This window comes from Melanerpes formicivorus, unplaced genomic scaffold, assembly GCF_026170545.1.
Source record: "Melanerpes formicivorus ecotype bairdi unplaced genomic scaffold, bMelFor1.0.p_v2 SCAF_7, whole genome shotgun sequence".
NCBI lineage: Eukaryota > Metazoa > Chordata > Aves > Piciformes > Picidae > Melanerpes > Melanerpes formicivorus.
In genome coordinates, this window is record NW_027142359.1 from 12,207,434 (window position 1) to 12,226,960 (window position 19,527).

At 36.8% G+C, this 19,527-nt stretch overlaps 1 protein-coding gene across 10 annotated transcripts in view; it reads left to right on the plus strand.

The window, feature by feature from the left end:
- The window catches only part of CDC14A (cell division cycle 14A), a 51,939-nt gene that overhangs the window by 26,334 nt on the left and 6,078 nt on the right, over positions 1 to 19,527 (plus strand). For 5 of the 10 annotated variants that reach the window (XM_068141018.1, XM_068141020.1, XM_068141011.1 and 2 more), the window contains 9 exons: positions 3,177 to 3,243; positions 5,393 to 5,455; positions 7,944 to 8,031; positions 8,366 to 8,596; positions 11,031 to 11,169; positions 14,411 to 14,567; positions 15,387 to 15,502; positions 17,200 to 17,247; positions 18,766 to 18,894. In XM_068141018.1, coding sequence (XP_067997119.1) covers positions 3,177 to 3,243; positions 5,393 to 5,455; positions 7,944 to 8,031; positions 8,366 to 8,596; positions 11,031 to 11,169; positions 14,411 to 14,567; positions 15,387 to 15,502; positions 17,200 to 17,247; positions 18,766 to 18,894 — 1,038 coding nt within the window. The remainder of the gene's footprint in view (positions 1 to 3,176; positions 3,244 to 5,392; positions 5,456 to 7,943; positions 8,032 to 8,365; positions 8,597 to 11,030; positions 11,170 to 14,410; positions 14,568 to 15,386; positions 15,503 to 17,199; positions 17,248 to 18,765; positions 18,895 to 19,527) is intronic. The other 5 variants (XM_068141016.1, XM_068141017.1, XM_068141021.1 and 2 more) reach the window with 3 other exon arrangements.

The window sequence follows — 19,527 nt, forward strand, 5'->3', positions numbered from 1 at the left end:
ATAACTCAACCTCAGCCTGGAGGAGAAGTGATCTAAGAGACTCCGGGGAAGAATTGTTTTGGTTTTGCTTTTCACAAAGAATGAATTTGAAGACTTAGTGACTTGAATACCTTAGATAAGTCCCTCTAAACAAAAAGATATTTCACTCAAGGAATTTTTTGGAAACATTCAGGAAACTGGGTCATTAAAAATTCTTAATCTTTTCCTTTTTTTGAGTATTTCAAGGCCTTTCTAGACATGTAGCTAGCATTAAGATGGGCATTAAACATCTGTCCTCTGTAATACTTCTGCTAAATGCTCTTTAACTAAACTCTAAAGGAGTACTAACACTTCTTTAAAATAACTAGAAATTGGTTTGATATTTAAAACAAGTCTGTAAAGTGCATTTTGTTGCTTGCTCTGTGTTCTGCACATAGTAACGTAGGTTTCACCTCCTAATAGCACTTGCCTTATCTGTACTTCACATGTTGCTCTACAATATTAATGGATCCAGCATGCAAAGTCCTCATGGATTATACATATAATTTCTATCAGATAAATTTGTTCTTATAACTAAAATTTAGTACCTTGTAGAAAGTTTAGTATATGAGTAAAGTTTCAGAAAAGCTTTTGTGTCTGGAGTTGATTGTAACCAGCCTCCCCCCTTTGGGAAAGTAGAGGGGGGAGAAAAAGAAATTTAAAATACATATATTTCTGGATTACCTTGAAAAGGGTTGGGAGTGCTAAAATAAGTATGGCTATGGCTTTAAGGGGGAAAAAAAAGTGTTTAGATTTTGTTCCATTTTCTTGTTTTCCAAATTATGATAGAAGGAACTTTTATGATCTGCTTGTGTTTTCTTACCAGAAGATACTTGAGGGGCAGAGGGAGAAAAAAAAAAGAGAGATTCTGGCAAGGTCTGGTGTAATACACTCAGTATTTCCATGGCTCATCAAACATCATGCTTTCCCTTGAAGCATTAGGTAATATTAAGCCACCACTTCCAGGTGTTATTTCACTACCATGCTGTGCTGTCATTCATATTTAGTGTTTGTGGTTTCATTACATTATCACATTCTGCTGCAGAAGCATAATGTGATAGATGGGGGGTGAGTTTTTCAGATGTTAACTCACAGTGTTGTGTTTCTTTAAAAGAAACATTGGAACACTACTGTTCTTGGAATTTCTGGGAATTTGGGATTAGATTTAAACAGCATTGTATTTGTTCATTCCAAAACTTTGCCTGTTTGGAATTTTCCTGTCTTTCAGTCTTTCTATTATTTCACTGTGTGTGGATGGCAAGTGTCAGATGAGCTGTTTTCTCTAGTCAGAGTATGCCTACTTTAATGATTAGGTGCACCAGGACAGAAACAAGATGTTTGAGGCATGGATGATATAGGCAATAGACATTATCTGCCAGCATCCATGTGCACTCCAGCAGTAATAGCTGTCTGTGGGAACTGTAACTAAGAATACACCTGGCATTGTGATAGGTTTATCTGGTACATCTAGGTGAAGTTCAGTGTCCTCCCTCCCTTCTCGCTCACTCTCATTATGCTTCTTACAGTGGATTAGAGATTATGTGACCTTTTCTCCCCAGTATTATTCTTATATATTGCGGTATCAGATGCCTTACCAGTTGAAAAGGTAGTTGTATACCTATAGATAAAAACATATTCTTGTTATAGCAAAGTAACGTGATATAGATTGTATCTTCCCTTCATATTTCTCTAAATACTTAATTTTGTGGTTTGCATTTCCATAGATTTTGGTGTTTCTGTCAGCCCTTTCATAAAACTGTTATAGATTTTAAAGATTTTCTGCTATGTATGTGTTCCCACTGGGACCTTAAGATTTTTTGCTCTGAATACCTTTTCTGTTTGCTAAAAGGATTTTGTGCTAAAATGATTTGTTATCCAAATTTCCCCTGTCAAAAATGGGTTATCTGTAAAGCTTATATTTTACAGCTTCGGTATGTTTTACTTCTCTAATGTAATGAAAATACTCTATGGCTTTTCATTTTCAAAAACATCTTTGCATTTGGATAGTGAAGGTTTATTCACGCTTTAAAGTTCCCATTCTAAAACATTGTGGCTAAGTGTTTTTTAATACTCTAACTTAAAAGCTTTTCTAGAGTATCCTGCTTTGCAATGTGACACTCCCAAAATCATAGCTTTTAATTTTCTTAAATGCAATTTCTGTGAACAGAGCTTGCTCAAAATTGCTGTACTTACCCTGTTTTTAAAGTATGTGAGAATATTCTACTCTCGATGTGACTGAGATTGAAGAAGCATATCATAGCAAGTCAGACTATGAAAAAAGGAAGATTTTTAATGAAAGTTAAATTTCTAATCAATTATTGATTAAAGATGTATCTAGCTGAAATCTAAAACTTTGGTGGTCTTCTAATAAATTGCAGTTCTTAGTACTCTGGATAAGATAGCTTGGAGCAAAAGTATAAGAGATATCTTTAATGAGTTATTACAAAATAATCAGCCCAGGCAGAATATTTTAAAATACAAACTGGTCTGAAACACACTTTGAAAAGTACTTTTTTTTCTTTTCTTTTTTTTTTTATTCACGATGCATTTGTTGCTGTTATTTTTTGGTGGTGTTACTTGTTTTTATGTTGGTGTCTCTTACCACCTGAATATGTTTCTTTTGGGGGTATCCTATCTTTTAAAGAGGAATTGTTTTCATGGTGGTAGCATTAAGGATAAGTAATTCTAGATTTGATTATATCTGGATAATTTTTAATCATATCTGAATTCAGGCATCAAAATAAGAGCCTGCAGATTAAATCCAAACTAATATGGTATTTGCCTTTCCCTGTTTAGACAGTGTAACTCAATTAAGACTTGAATAATGATTAAAGCAAGTTTTGCTTTACTTGCTGTCCTTACTATCCTTACACAGTTGACAGGGGATGTCTGTTCCAGGACAGAATAAATAATTTAGTAAAGGGCATATATTTATGTGATGTAAAATAATTTGCATTATGTAACTGCATTACACTGAACTCCATCTTTGGTAGGGGACTGCTTTACCATGAGCTTTTAAAAAGATACTGTGTCTAGACTTTAATTCAGAGTTGTTAGTGGGGATTCAATGACTTGATTATGTTCTGTTGCGTGCTGCTTTCCTCTGTGCACTTAAAATAATTGTGTGTGTTTTAAATTGATTTGTGTTGAATCTGTAGGGATGCTTCATTTGGGAACTGCACGTACAATCTTACGATCTTGGACTGTTTACAGGGAATAAACAAGGTAATAACACTTCTCATGAGCAAAACACATTTAAGCAAATTTTGAAAAAATGTGAAGGAAACTACTATTACAATATATTAGAAAATCTCATTTCAAGGAAAAATGTATGCAAATGAGTAGTATGTTGTCACAAAGCCAAAGTTACTGAGGGCAGTTTGAGTAGCAACGATGGAGGAAGGTTCCACAATTACCTGGCTAGCCTGGACTTGGACAGCTTTCTGAACTGGAATGTGTGAATATGCACCAGTCCTATCTGGGGACAGTTCTTAACAGAGCAAGGCGGTGCACTAGAATTGCTGATAATTTATTTACAACCCTTGATAAAAGGGAGTTACATAGGCTGGTAAAGTGAGACAGACATCCAGATATTCTGTGTATTAATCTAAGCAGTGTTTATGTGTACTTGGCCCCAACTTTCCCCCAACACACTTGGTTCAGTATTTAATACTATTTTTATTTCTTTGGTATTGTTTAAAAATGAATGAAAATTAGCATATCTTACAAGGGTTTTGATGTGTCACTTTCAGCAGTCCTGGGCCAATATTTAAAAAAAGAAAAACAACCTGTTCTCACATCTTTACTGGCTACCCTGTGCTACAGTATATACATCATACTATAAGCAAAGATGACATTTTGTTCATCATCTCCAAGTGATCTTGCTGAAGGGAACAGGTTATTTGAACAGTTCTGTGCAGACACTTTATAGACTATTTGTAGTTCTTAAAAGTATGGCAAAACAAGTGGAGCTGAAAAATAGAGATCAGGCTTGATATTTTTAGTTCTGTGGGGGTGGGAAAGGAGTTGTCAGTTAGCTGCAAGACTCTAATTTGTATGGCATTCTATGGATCCTGGAGCTCTGTGAGGCAGTCATTGCAGTCACTGTCATTTGTCTGCAACAAACATGACTTTGAGAATCAGTTTTTCTTTCTTTGTTTCCCACATTTTTTTCATTGCATTTTCCTCCAATTCACCCAAAAGAGGTAAAAACAATTTGAGCAGAAACATATGCTTTCTCTGAAGGAAAATCTTAGTCTTTCTGGGTAAATTTGGTGTTAGTGTCCACATATATCCATGTAATTCAGAGGGCCCACAGGTTCTGGAGTGCAGCCAGCCAACCATGCTTAAATGAAATACATTTTTCAAAAGCAGCTGTTCAGACAAACTTGTTGCTATCTTAGGCTTCATGACAAGTCCAGTCACTGAGCGCATATTGTCTGTAGCAGAGCTGGGTTTGATTCATGTTTAAAAAAAAAAAAATGCTCTCTATATGTAGCAAATAAGGGCAGACTGATGAATGTTGGGTTTTAAATCCTATCTCTGTGGTGTGTTTCTTATCACCCCTTAATCTCAAAATGTTCTGTAATATCTCTGTTTCTCAGAATGCAGTAGATTCCATGTAAATACATGCTGCAGAAACATCTTCCACCTGTTCTTGGTAGAAATTTGGGCTATAAATTCCTTTTTCGTAGAACTGGGTTTAATATGGTAGTATACACAAATACTTAGTACAAAACTGGCATATTTAATAGTAGTGCAGTAACCAAATATAAAATCTAACTTTTTTCAGTCCTGTAATAAATACTGTCTTATGTAGTCTAGTGAACTTTATTCTGTCAGTGGAATGTGTATTAAAAGCAAAACATAAAATATACACAATACTGTACGGTTTTGCCTGGGTGTTAGGGTGATAAAATCGGAGTACTATATGAAGCAGAGAAAATACATTTCTTAATGTTCTATATGTCATTATGTCCTTCTACATAGAAATGTATTTAGCATGGAAATAATTGAATGAGTGAATAACAAAAAGGAAATTGCTTTTTAATTTCTTGTCTGCCTTACAGAAAAAAACCAAACATACATAGTGGAATGGGGACAATGAGTTTCATGATTTAAGTGATAAGCCACAACCTTACGTCCTATTGTAATCTTTTGAAGGGGAAATAATGAGCCTGTGACTTACTTTAGTGCTGTTGTTCTTGTTGTCTGTGTTGTTCAGCTGTTCAGGGTGTAATAATGTCTTAACATAGTGGCTTCAACAAGACAAAAACACAGACCTTGAGTGCTTTAGTTTTGATTCTCAAAAACTGTTATAAAAGGAGATTATATGCCCTGTTTCAGTGTAAACTAACACCTTGTTACCTTTTAGGCCTTGCAGCATGGTTTTTTTGACTTTAAGACGTTTGATGTGGATGAGTATGAACACTATGAGGTTTGTACATTTAATAACATGTTGAATATGTTTGCTTTACCTAAGTTAGACTATACAGTATGCCACAACTTAAGAATGCTGAAAACACACTGTAAGTCAAGTTAAAGCCCCATGTTCATATGTAATATATGCACTTCCAAACATGTTTTCTGTGTGTTGGAAACATGCAAGATGAGTGTCTTTGCAATTTAAGTATCAAATATATTATAATACATTGATAAGTAACTATTTTATTTTAGAAGCAATAAGATATGAGTGCCTCAGTACATAACCGAAGTACATACAGGTATAGGATATGCTTAATAAATGTGCAAGCAAAGATGAAGTCAGGAGAGGAATAAGCTGGAAAACTTAATTTACAACAACTATATATACAGTAGATATTGGCTGCCGTAGGCATGCTCTAACATGCAGAAAACTTAAAGATTTCTCTATATTCAATGTTCCATAATGATTAGATTGAGAAATTGGTATAGCTTCTGCTGAATTACTGATATTGAGTGAACAGTAGTTAAAATCTAAACTCTGAATTTGCTGGTTTTTTTGCTTACTCTGTTTACAAAAGGAAAAATGGTTGGGAATTCTTAGGATTATATCTATATATACACACAGAGTAGGTGTAAATCTGCCTGAAAAAAGCTAGAATATTTGACTAAAGCTATCCCATTATCTTGTTTAACACTTTAAAACTGTAAAGGTTCCAGATTTTTGCTACATTAGGTCTTCAAAGGCATAGTTATGTGCAGGAAAGTTGTGCAAGACTTAAAGAGAGCAGGCTAAAGGAAATTCTATTTCACTTTTGTAGTTCTTTCATCATACTATAGGGGTTTGGAACACAAGCCCTATGAGGAGAGGCTGAGGGAGCTGGGGTTGCTTAGCCTGGAGAGAAGGAGACTGAGGGGTGACCTTATTGCTCTCTACAACTACCTGAAGGGAGGTTGTAGACAGGCGGAGGTTGGTCTCTTCTCCCAGGCAGCCAGCACCAGAACAAGAGGGCACAGTCTCAGGCTGTGCCAGGGGAGGTTTAGGCTGGATGTTAGGAAGAAGTTCTATACAGAGAGTGATTGCCCATTGGAATGGGCTGCCCATGGAGGTGGTGGAGTCGCCATCATTGGAGGTGTTCAGGAGGAGACTTGATGGGGTGCTTGGTGCCATGGTTTAGTTGTTTAGGTGGGTTGGATTGGTTGATGGGTTGGACACGATCTTGAAGGTCTCTTCCAACCTGGTGTGGTCTATTCTGTTCTGTTCTATTCTATTCTAAAACCCCTTTGGTTGGACTACATATAAAGTACTCAAACTCTCTTTTTCTAATAATAATGTATGGTAATGTTTGCATATAGTGCTGAGTATATGCACACAGGTATATGTGTAGTTCATGTTGGTTAAAATCTAAATTATTCCCAATAGCCCATGTAACTACAAGGAACTACTTAATTCACAAATAAAACTGCTAATACAAAATTTAAAATGCTTTTAACTTCTTGAAGAGGACTTCTTCCTTAAAAGAAGTGGAGCTGTTACAATAGTGACACAAACTGGAGGGCCAGACTGGCTCGCTAGTCCTTATACAATCTTTCCACAGTGTGATGATGTTTGGAGTAAGCCTAATGGGCTTAGCTAAGCAAACAGTTGATGAATTGATTACAGTGATGTCCATTATCAGAACTTTTCACTCATTAGTGTGTTCTGATGAGCTGAGAGCCAAAAAAAAGAGCTTAATAATGCAGTTGAAATGAGTGCCATGTCCTTAAAAGTTATGCTGAGAATAACTGCGTTGCCAAATGAGGAATGAACACTCTTCTATTAAAACAAAAAGAAGGCAGTTTTGAACTCAAGTTCTGCATTTCCAAAGAAGCTTCTAATTTTGGCACCGATAGAATTTGCAGAGCTTTTTTAAGTTTTCATTTTACAGTGAGCAAGAAATGCAAAATTTCAGTTTGCAAGTTGGGGGGAGGGGGTGTCATTTGATTTTTTTTTTTAATTTGGCTTAATACTTTGCTTCCACACTCATCAGAGCTGATGCCAATATGTAAATTTCAATTTATTAATTTCAGGGATAATTGTTTTTGAAGGCTAATTGGTTTTTAATTTGTTTTCTGTGAACTGAGCTTTTTAGCCCGTGCCTTACAGAGAAGAATTTTTTTATATTTTGACAAAAACATGCAAGAATGTGGGTGTTTGTTGTTACAAGTAGGTGTCTTGAAACACTAAACTCTCTAAGGGACACATATCTTAGATACAGGCTTTTTGTGGTTTTACTGAGAAATTTCAGCAAAAAACTTTTGTTTCATTTTATGAAGAAGAGGTTTCTGGCAAGCAGCTTATGGTTAGTTTGTTTCATACACGTAAGCTGGGTAATTACAGTTGAAATAGAGTTTCTTTAATGCATCAAGAACATAGTAAAAAGTAAAATAATATTTTACATATATATGTAGAGTATGTGCAGATATTAAAATATTTTTCTCTTTCATTCTGGAAATTTTCATAGCGAGTGGAAAATGGTGACTTCAACTGGATTGTTCCTGGAAAATTTTTGGCATTCAGTGGACCTCACCCAAAAAGCAAACTTGAAAATGGTATGGTGTATATTTCAAGGCTATTTTATTACCTTGTATTTTCTAGCAAGTTAAACAGTCACAGCAAATGAGCAGAAGATAGGAGATGCTTTATGTATAAACCCCTACTTGTAGAGAAGAAAGGGCTAAATAGGAGACAGTATACTGTTGCATAAACACTGTGCTTTTTAAAACTTCTTTCTGATCCTTTTTTCATTGTAGTGGTCTTTATTAGCATTTTGTGGACAATTTTTTGTAGCACTCAATGTGTTTTTTCTGAATACAATATTAAAGCATTTTCACTACCAGCACGTTTACCATTCAAAAAAGATTTGTTCGCTCTATTTTTTTACAGGTTATCCTCTTCATGCACCTGAAGCCTACTTTCCCTATTTCAAGAAACATAATGTCACATCAATCATAAGACTAAACAAAAAAATGTATGAGGCAAAGCGCTTCACTGATGCTGGTTTTGAGCACTATGACCTGTTCTTCATAGATGGAAGCACACCGAGTGACAGTATAGTTCAGAGGTTCCTCAACATCTGTGAAAATGCTGATGGTGCCATTGCTGTACATTGTAAAGGTATGAGCACTTCTTTGTTTCTCAGATTAAAGTTCAAAATAAATGTTCATTCACAGAGTTTATTCCAGAAGTGAAACATTTAAAAAGCAAGCCTTTCTGGTTGTGAAGGTAAGATTACTTTATGATACTTGACTAAACAGGCAACAAATATTTATTTTCATGTGCATATTAAGTTCTCCCATCCTACGCTGTTGCTACACAGTAACACAGAATCTGTTGTTCATTGTTCCATTTTTTCCTTAATATCACTTGAAGGCGTGAGTTTTAGTTGGTGGAGTCTTCTCTTTTGCATAATGCTTTCACAGCATTATGATAATTGGCTAGGAAACATAAAAGACTGAAAAGTTTTCTTTGTGATTTTGGACTGTTCTGCACTTTCCTGTGGATTATGACTTCCACATTTCCAGCATTTCAACCAGCCTATATCAGCAAATCAGCCAGAAAATACACAAAACATGCTTAGTCAAGAACAATTAACAACAGCTTTGAAGGGTTTGGCTTGGTTTATGTTTAGAGTTCTCTAAGGACATTTTGAAGACAAATGTCTTGCTGATCAGTAACAAGAATAGTGCCACTCGTAATTTTCCCCAGAACAATAAACATACATATCACAGATAAATAAGTTTATTTGCTAACAAGTTGTTCCTGTAGCTAGAAACCAGAAATTCTGGCATTAATAAGCTAGGCATTTGTTAATTGACTAAATAATAGTTTAGACTCTCTACTAGCAGGGGTAGATTAGCATTCTGCAGGCTCAGTTGCTAAAGCAATACAATGTATTTATCTAGTGACTTAGATACACACTTGCTAAAGGAAGTATTTTTGGTCTTCAATCTCACTCCTTGATAAGCAAATCAAGAGTCATCATTTTAGATTTTTTTACACCTTCCTGAATGAGCCTAGATGAAGTTAAATCAACAGTTACTGCAGAGTTAATGTATTGCCTGTAGTTTTTTTTCACTGCAGAAATATTCCAAGCATACCTTCCACACTAGAAATTTTGTCCTGGAAGTCATACAATGGTTTAATGCAAACAATTGCCATAGAGAGTTTGTGTATTAGCATGAACATAAAGAACTGAAGTCTTAGTGATGTAGGCAGCTGGTAGTTGTCACCTGCCATTTTCTGAGACCATTTTCTTAGTTGGATGTGTTTAGTATAGTACAGCTCTTGGTTATCTATTTGTGTGTTGCATTCCTTTTGCATTTAAAAACAAACAAAAAAAGAAACCCAAAATCCCAAACCCAAAACACTTTAGTCTTCCAGTGTGTACTTATGGAATCTCACTATTTGTGAACCTTTATCTTCTTTCTTTTGCCTGAATCATCTGAACTTTCCAAAAAGTCACAGAAAGATGTAGTTACTGGTTAAAAGTGAAGAGCTTGTAGTCATGCATATAATTGTCAGCAAGGATGTCTGCCTGCTTTAGAGAGCTGTTGTTCAGGTAGATGGTGGTGCATAAACAATAGCTGGTCACCGTGAGACTGTAAATTGCAAATCCTGCATTTGCAGGGATAAAGTTTAGATGGGGGGACACTCTACTAGTACATAAGACACAGGGCTAGAAAGATTAATTCTTACTCTTTAGTTAGTTAAATCTCTAGTTTTTCTGTCTATGCTTCACTTAAAACCAGGATTATTTTGTGGTTTGAGAGTCAGTGGGTTTAATTATTTTAAAGCTATTGATGTATTAAAGGATATGTTGGTCGACATTCATTGCTGCTTATACAGATAGCAGTGAATAGTTCTATAGGTCAGTTTTACAACAAACCTGATCCAAAACAAAAAAGCCTGTCTGAGAAAACACATGCTACTATCTCTTGTGATATACACATGTATTTGCACAGATTGGAACCTTAATTTGCAATGAATATGCATTAACCTCCCGAAGATACTTTCTTTGATTTTGTTGTTTACTTGTTTTATAAATAGGAAGTTTGTACCCAGCTTAGTCATAGCTTTCTTTCTTAAAATACCAGCCTGTTACTGTTTGGGTTTTGCTATTTTTCTGTCTTTTTTTTTAAAACAAAACAAAATCAAACAGCAGCAGCAAACCCCAAACAATTGGAAGTAGAACTGTACAAATACCAAGAGCAATCACAGTTACATGTGCTCTTGAACGCTGATAACTTTTTAGAAGTCTGGTGTATTTGTTCTTTTAACTAGAGCACTGAATCATGGAACGTTAGGGGTTGGAAGGGACCTCTGAAGATTGAGTCCAATACCCCCACCAGAGCAGGATCAGCTAAAGCTGATCACATAAGAACATAGGAAGGCCAATGTTACGATAACCAGGACACTGAATCAGAAATTCTTTCTTCAAATTTTGAGGCACTGAATAACATTGTAAAGAAGTTCTCTTATATCCCATGCTTTAATAATTGTGAAATGATTATGGCATCTTCTGTGGGTGTTACTATTTGTCTTTCTGTAGCTGGCCTGGGGAGAACAGGAACACTGATTGCCTGTTACATAATGAAACACTACAAGTTCACACATGCTGAAGCCATTGCTTGGATAAGAATATGTCGACCAGGCTCTATTATTGGACCCCAGCAACACTTCTTGGAAGAGTATGTATATCTTCTTTGCTACTAAAAATCTACTGCTTCCTTATATACTTACCCATCTTGCACTGCTAATAGGATCTACTTTCTCTCTACTGATGACATATGTATTACTGTATGTTGCAATATATTTAAGGTTAGTTAATTTCAATGGAAATCAAATTTGCTGAGTAGCAATCGTCTTCTGTGAAGTACTTCGGATTTTGTAACCTTAAAGGGCAGAGGGTCTCAAGACTCTGTGTGGTTTTTTCCTGAGGCATTTAGGAGTTAAATATAAGTGTGTTGGAAGTGTAAAGTCCAGATGTGGACAGAAAATGTAATCAACAATAAGGATTTATTGAAATACTAGCATAGAAAGTATAGACTTTATATACTTTTTAAATAGCCTGTGATGACACTGAAAATTAATCTTGCAGTTGTATGATATGATTTTTTTCTTTCTTGTAAATGAAAAGTAAGTATGTATGTGATGAACAGCTTGTGATGATAATGTATGACCAGTTTCTGATTCGGAGCTAATAGTCACTAGCAAAACCAATGCATCCTACAGCTCCTTCTCAAAAGTCACTGTATACTTGGGGTTGAGGACATTTCATGTAGGAATCGTTTGCATGGGTGATCCAGGATTTGATCTTGAATAGAAATGAATGACAAAATTGCACTGGCTTCATTGATGTAGACATTAAGTTTTATTTCATAGTGGTTTCCATGTAATGCATGATTCCACAATGGTGTTTACTTGGAGGCGTTTTCACCATTATGGGGGGGGAAAAAAAGGCATTTTGAGAAAACTCACCACAAATTTGTGTCTTTAAAAAAAAAAAAAAAGAGAATGCAACAATGCTTCTTGATACTATATAAATACATTGAAATGTGCTGATGTTGCATCTTAAAATCCATAGGCTAGCAGAAAGAAAGAAGGAGTGTTACTGTAATTCATAATAGAAATTGAGCATGAATTAGATTCCTGTGTATTTTCCAGTACCACTTACAGGCTCTCCTTTATTTGAGAGGTCTCCCACCATTATTCAAATTACTGGGAAGCCTTCACAAGCCACAAGTGCTCACTGGAGGCAGATTAAAGTTCTCCACACCATACTGATGCCTGCATGATGCACTCTTAATCACTTCCACTGTAGAACAAAATTAAGAGAGAAAGGCAGTAGGCAGTATGACTATTAAGTACTTTTTACTTGAAAGGCAGGAAAAACAGGGCCCATGTGTTTTCTGCAGTGGTGTGTAAATACTTGAATTGATTTTATAGATAGGCAAAGATTCTTTTTCATTCATGCCTACGTTATTCACACCTAAGATCTGTAGTATTTTTCAGTAATAATTTTTTGTTGTCTTAATGGCAATGGATACCTGTTTTGACAGTCAGGCAAAATTCAAGCAGCATCACCAGTAGTGTCAAAATGGGACTGAACAAAAAAGGAGCTAACATTACTTACATTCTTCTAATATACTTTATAGTCTAACATAAAGTATCATGTCCTCGAGGCTAAAATGTTGCAGCTGACAAAAGGTAAAATCCTGTAACTTTGATCTCCCAGCCTTTGCTTCATCTTTTAAGTTCTTTGAGGTTTAATAAGTGAGGTTTGAGGGTTTGGGTGGGTTTTTGTTTTTTTTTTTTCTAGACACTCTGCCACCTGATTATGTGTTGGATCAGTTTGTTACTGTGAACACAATGAATCTTGAAAAATGTTGAAGGTTTTTAATTCAAACATGTTTTCTAAGCTATTCCTGTTAACTGATATAAGTGGCATTCCCTCTCCCCTTGCCCTCTCATGCTGCTTCTGTTGATATTTCCTTGGGATGTAGTGAAGTTTTTCTGGCAGTGCTTTCCTTTCTCATTTATTATTGAACAAGTTTAGGCAGGTGGCTCTGCCCTCTTAAGTTTTGCCATAATACTGTGTTTTCAAAAAAGAAAAGTTGCCACTGAAAGTATATTCTGATATAATTCCTCATTCTTTTATTTTTTTTTAATTGTTCCTGTTCAATATAGGAATTAAATTTTGTAACAATAATATCTACTGGGGTCTCAGTTCTTGGATGGAACTAGCATGACCAGTACCTACCCAGCAAAGTTCCTTGTGGAGGAATACTGCAGTCTCATCAGCAAAAAGCCTGCTTAGCCTATGCATGTTGTAGCAATTTTTTCTTTTGACACCTATCTGAAGGATATAATATTTTATTTTTTAAAAACTGATAATAGAGTCCTGTTCAACTTCACATGACTGACTGCTTCCACTGTGCAGGTCAGCTGTAGTTTTACTGCATGATATCTACATACACAGAACTCACGCTAGTAAGTAGTTAGAAAGTGTTGTATCATCATTTATCATAGTATCGTTCAGGGTTAGAAGGGACCACAAGGATCATCTAGTTCCAACCCCCCTGCCATGGGCAGGGACACCCCACACTAGATCAGGCTGGACAGAGCCTCATCCAGCCTGCTCTTAAACACCTCCAGGGACAGGGCCTTGACCATCTCCCTGGACAACCCATTCCAGGGTTTCACCACTCTCATGGTGAAGAACCTCCTCCTCACATCTAGCCTGAATCTCCCCACCTCCAGCTTCATTCCATTCCCCCTAGTCCTATCACTACCTGAGATCCTGAGAAGTCCTTCCCCAGCCTTCCTGTAGGCCCCCTTCAGATACTGGAAGGCCACAATTAGGTCACCTCGGAGACTTCTCTTCTGCAGACTGAACAGCCCCAACTCCTTCAGTCTGTCCCCATAGGAGAGGTGCTCCAGCCCTCTGATCATCCTTGTGGCCCTTCTCTGGACACGTTCCAGCACCTCCACATCCCTCTTGTAATTTATTCTGCACATTATGGATTTAAAAGCAGTACCTTGTAGGAATTTTTAAGTTTTGTTTTAAAAGCCTTTAAAGTGCCATTTTAGATTCCTGTTTAGTTCATCTCTTTTCCCAGTAGGATTTTGTAAAATGAAATTTCAGTACCTGTAATATTTCTGTGATGGCTTCAGCCTTGTTTGGTGATTCTGGACTGGTTGTGTTGTTGTTTTGGTGGATGTGTGTGTATTTGCTTTTTAATATTGAAAATTATACAGGTTTGGGGTTGGCTTTTGAGGGGGTTTTGATGATGGACACTTGAACATTTTTTTTCCAGATGTACAGAAGACTCGCATGTTGGCAACCTGTAAGAGCAGCGTGTTCTCATACTAATTTTTGTGTTTATGCAAGTTTGTTGATATGAATTAATTTGGTTTTGTATCCTAAAGGAAACAAGCAATGTTATGGCTGGAGGGAGATCTCATCCGATCAAAGCAGAAACAACGAGTAGTTGATGGAAACATTAACAGAGTTCTTTGTGGTTTGAATGACATGTCAATCAATGACAGCCTGAATAAAGTACAAGACTTGGGTCAATTCAGGGAGGTAAAGGAAGTCTATTTATTGCAAGTTTCTAGCTAAAAATGTATGAGATATAATTGTTCATTGCTTTATCACAGTGCTATGGATAAACTGATGCAATGTATACATTTAGGGTGAGGACCTTAAAACTTATTTCTTGGAAGCACAGACATAAAGTGTGAACTCAAGTCAACATCCTTCTGCTTCTGGGCTAGAAAAAGTCTTCAATTTCAGTGTCCTACAGTGTCTGTGATATGCAGTTTAGAAGAACTATGCACTTGGTTAATCCTGTCTGAGCTCTATAATAAGTAAAGAGCTTTCACATTGCTTTACTTGATGGAGAAGACCAGGGATGTAGTGGACAATTCTTCAGATAGTTATTAGTATAAATTAAAATAATAATCTGTCATCTGTTCTATCATAATCTGGAAGTGCACCTTGAATCCATTTTTGTTAAGGTACTATCTCCCATTTGGAAGTTTAATTTGCAGCTTGGAATGTGTAAAGATGTATCATATTGCTGATAACTTAGGAAGAAAGGAGTTAGAGCTTCTGCTCTATAAAACCAGACTTGTTTAAAGTGAATACATACTGGTGTTTAGACTCAAGCATCTTAAGCTGACTTTGCAGTTAGACTGCTGCAAAAAGTCTCTGTGAAGGTGCATTTGTACAGTGACACGTTTAAGTTACTGGAAGTATGCAAAGACATAATTGTATCCCATATATGCAGAAAATTAGCCTGTAAAATGATAATCTTTGTGAGGGAGATGTTTGATACTTTGAAAAGACATTACTACAAAGAATCTGATATATTTCTTTGTTTGCATACTTTGAATTTCCTAGAATGATTTTGAAGACAAAGCAGATGTGGAAACTCAGAATGGCATAACACAGGGAGATAGGCTTAATGCCCTAAAAAGTCGGAGACAGCAGTGTTCTGCTGCAACCGGAGCTTTGAGGTAAGGAATTAATTATGAGGTAATTTGCAATTTTAAATTCAGTCTATGCTTGCTATGGCAAGCTAGTAATTACAGATGTGGCAAGCTGGTAATTGTATATAAGGAGAAGGCCAAGGTATTCAATACATTTTTTTGCCTTGGTCCTTACTATTAACCTCTCTCCTCATATCTGTCATGCTGGTGGACCACAAGATGAGGAGATGAGGCAAAGGGGTCAAAGTTCCTCCCACTGTAAGAGAAGACCACATTCATGACTGCCTGAGGAACTTGAACATACATAAGTTCATGGGACCTGATGGGATACATCCCAGAGTCCTGAGGGAATTAGCTGATGTAGTTGCCAAGCCCCTCTCTATATCTGAAAAGTCCTGGCAGTCAGGTGAAGCCCCTGGTAACTGGAAAAGGGAAACATTGCACCCATTTTTAAAAAGGGTAGAAAGGAGACCCCAGGAATTACTAACCTGTCAGCCTCACCTGGGATGATTGTGGAACAGATCCTCTAGCCATGCTAAGTCATGTGGAAGACAGAGAGGTGATTCGAGACAGCTGGCATGGCTTCACCAAAGGCAAGTCCTGCCTTTCCAACCTTGGGTCTTTCCATGGTGTAGTTACTAAATCATGGGATAAGGGAAGAGCTATATATGTCATCTATCCAGGTTTCTTTGAGGCCTTTGACATGGTCCACCCCCAACATCCTTCTCTAAGTTGGAGAGGTACAAATTTAATGAGTGGAATGTTTTGTGGGTAATGAATTGGTTGGATGGTTACATGAAGAGGGTAGTGTTCATCAGCTCAGTGGTGAGTTGGGTGACAAGTGGTATCCCAAGGGTCTGTACTGGGACCAGTGCTGTTCAATATCTTCATCAGTCATATAGACAGTGGGATTGAGTGTACCTTCAGGAAGTTTGCAGATGATACTAAGATGAGTGGTGTGGTCAGTATCCAAGAGGGGCATGATGTTATCTGGAGGGACCTAGAGAGGTGGGCCAAGGTGAACCTAATGAGGTTCAAAAAGAGCAAGTGCAGGGTTCTGCTCCTGGGCCAGAACAATTCTCACTATCAATGCAGGCTGGGGGATGATGTGATTGCTGGATGTAAGCTGACAATATGCACTCACAGCCCAGAAGGCCAGTTGCATCCTGGTATGCATCAAAAGAATTGTGTCCAACAGGTCAAGAGAGGTGATTTTTTGCCCCTCTGCTCCACTCTGGTGAGACCTCAGCATTGGGGCCCTCACTGGCCCAGGGCATTAATGATCCAAGGGCTGGAGCACCTCTCCTATGAAGAAAGGTGGAGAGTTGGGATTGTTCAGCCTGAAAAAAAGGCTGCAAGGGGCCTTGCTGCAGGACTTCAGTACTCAAAGGAGGTCTATAAGAAAGAAGTGCACAGTCTTTTTATCTGGGCCTGTTGCAACAGGACAAGAGGTAATGGTTTTAAAGTAAAAGAAAGGAGATTTAGATTCTGTACTCCTCATCAAAATTGTGACTTTTTCAGAACCAGTAAAAATGCGGTTTGCAAATAAACCTGATGTACTTCCCTGTTTTTCATCTATAAATTTAAATAACGACTGTCAATAATTCTTAATTCTTATTGGCTTGTACTTTAAAGCCAGTACGAGACATAGAAGTATGGTTTGGGGGAGGGGAAAAGTGTTTTGTCCTTCATTAAGGATTGCTGCTTTTGGTTCTTTTTTTTAGGATGCAAGACATGAAGCTGCACACAAGGTCAATATCACAACCATTCAGGTATTAATTTAAAAATTATAGTTCTAAATATATACTACTCAAGTCTTAATTTTTCAGTGATTTGAATTGTATTTATCAATTGATTGGCGATTTCAGGCTTCCAAGAAGTGGCAAGTAGCAAACTTCAATGGTGGGAGGGGAATCTAATGGACAGAAAGGTACAGCTCTACTTTGGGGATACCTTGAATTCTTATTAATAAATAATTAGCACATACAAGTAATTTCCTCAGTCATATTTTTTTAAATATCTATGCTGTTAAGCAATGAAGAGTGACTATTTAACTAATAACCACTTTATCTGTGTAAAGTTAAATACTTGTCCTCACTCTACACATTACTACATGCTTTGTTCAGAAACTTCTGTGGGGCTAAGAAAGCCAGTAATTTCTACTAATTTTCTACATGTTTCATTTATGACCTCCAATTTCAAATCAGAGCTGACAGTGCCCCTTCAAGAAAATGAAACATAGACTGAAAGTGGACTGGATTTTAAGTTACAAGTATGGCTGAATTGAGTCTTTTGGGTTTGTAACCATTGAATCCTTTACCCCATTGCATCTAAAATACAATGTTCTAAAGAACTAATACTGAAAAGAAGATATTCTCTTCAGTTTTGTGGCTATGTGGGATTTTGAGGTGGATTACTCCACGTGTCTAACCTTTATGTCTGTTTACCCTTTCTTGGTGTGGAATTAAAGCTATTCCTACTCAACTTCATTCCTTCAATGCTTGTGGTTAGAAACATGTACCCAAGTTCATTCCTCCTTTAAGAGCTGTTCATGACAATATCCCCTGGTCTAAAGGTGAAAAGAATATCATAGTATTGCGAGGCTGTTAGCTTATTAGTTTTTAATAAGCTAATATGGACAGCTATAATGTTAACCTTGTTGAGTAGTCCAGTGTACTATACTTACAGCTCATTATCAAAATAGGAAGAATTTGGTGATTGAGTCCCACACTAGAAAGAGCTGTATGTTCTGTGCAACATCATAGCAGTGTTCTTCCCGTCATGTGGAATCGATTCTGTGCTTCTCATGAAAGCTGCAATGCTGGTACGAGTTTTCTACTCATACTTGCTTTATAAGCACAAGAAGCACTCATTCTCAAATTTACAGTATTTAAAACATGTAACCAAATTTACAGTAAAATTGATACAAAACGGACACTTAGCCTCCATAGATTATCAGGGTGACAAGTAGCCTCTAACTGTGTAATATGGTACAGCAGGGAAAAGACTTAGAACCATAGAATCATAGAATCAGTCAGGGTTGGAAGGGACCACAAGGATCATCTAGTTCCAACCCCCCTGCCATGGGCAGGGACACTTCACACAGTGGGAATGGAAGATTTGAAAGGTTGGAAAAAAAGGTATTTGAAAACAAGCAAACTTTTTTACTTTGGAGTTCTCAGTGCTCAAGCTTGAGAATTCCTCCTTACTGAAAGACAGGATGTGTTTCTGAGATGTATATTTCAGTTATTAAAATACTACTTCTCACTAAAACTCTGCACTCCTTTTAGACTGAATACTTCAGGTAGCACAGAAGTATCCATGTCTCCTCTGAAGGCCTCCAAAGTGATGGCAGTTAATTCACCATCTGCAGAAAGAATAAGCAGAATTCCCACATCCTTGGCCTCTAACCTTAAAAGGTTTTTTTTCTTCTTCTCATTTTGTTACAAATACTTACTGTATACTACAGTGGCTTTCAACACATACATAGTCTATGAAGTGCTTGGTGCTCTTGGGTTCGGGAAGGCTTACATTTATTTACAAAGTGATTTTCTGCTTCACTAGCCAAATTTTAGTGGCCTGCAGATATGAAAAACAAACAAAACCCCAAACCTACTAGTGCTGTAAGAGTTTTGATGGGATTATGTCAAGTCAGGGACAGTGCTATGCTCAGTTGTTTGGGAGTTTTTGAACCCATCTGAGTTTATAGAAGTTCTGCAAAAATTCCCACGTCTATATACCAAAAGAATACTGGGTGGTAATTAATAGGATCTTTATGACCCCTTGATTTATTGCTATTTAATTCCATTACTATTATAATAAGTAATTATGGATGTTTAATGAAATGCAGAATGATTGATAAATTCTTAATAACTTCTGGGCACAAATATTTACTTGAAGAAAATTGCTAACTTAGATATTTCAGGACACCCTATTTTTATTCTTAAATTTTATCATATTACTCCTTGGTTACTTGACTTGTGTCATATTGCTGATTACAAGAAACAGGAGTTCTTAATCTGCTACATGAATGCAAAGTACTTAAATACAGG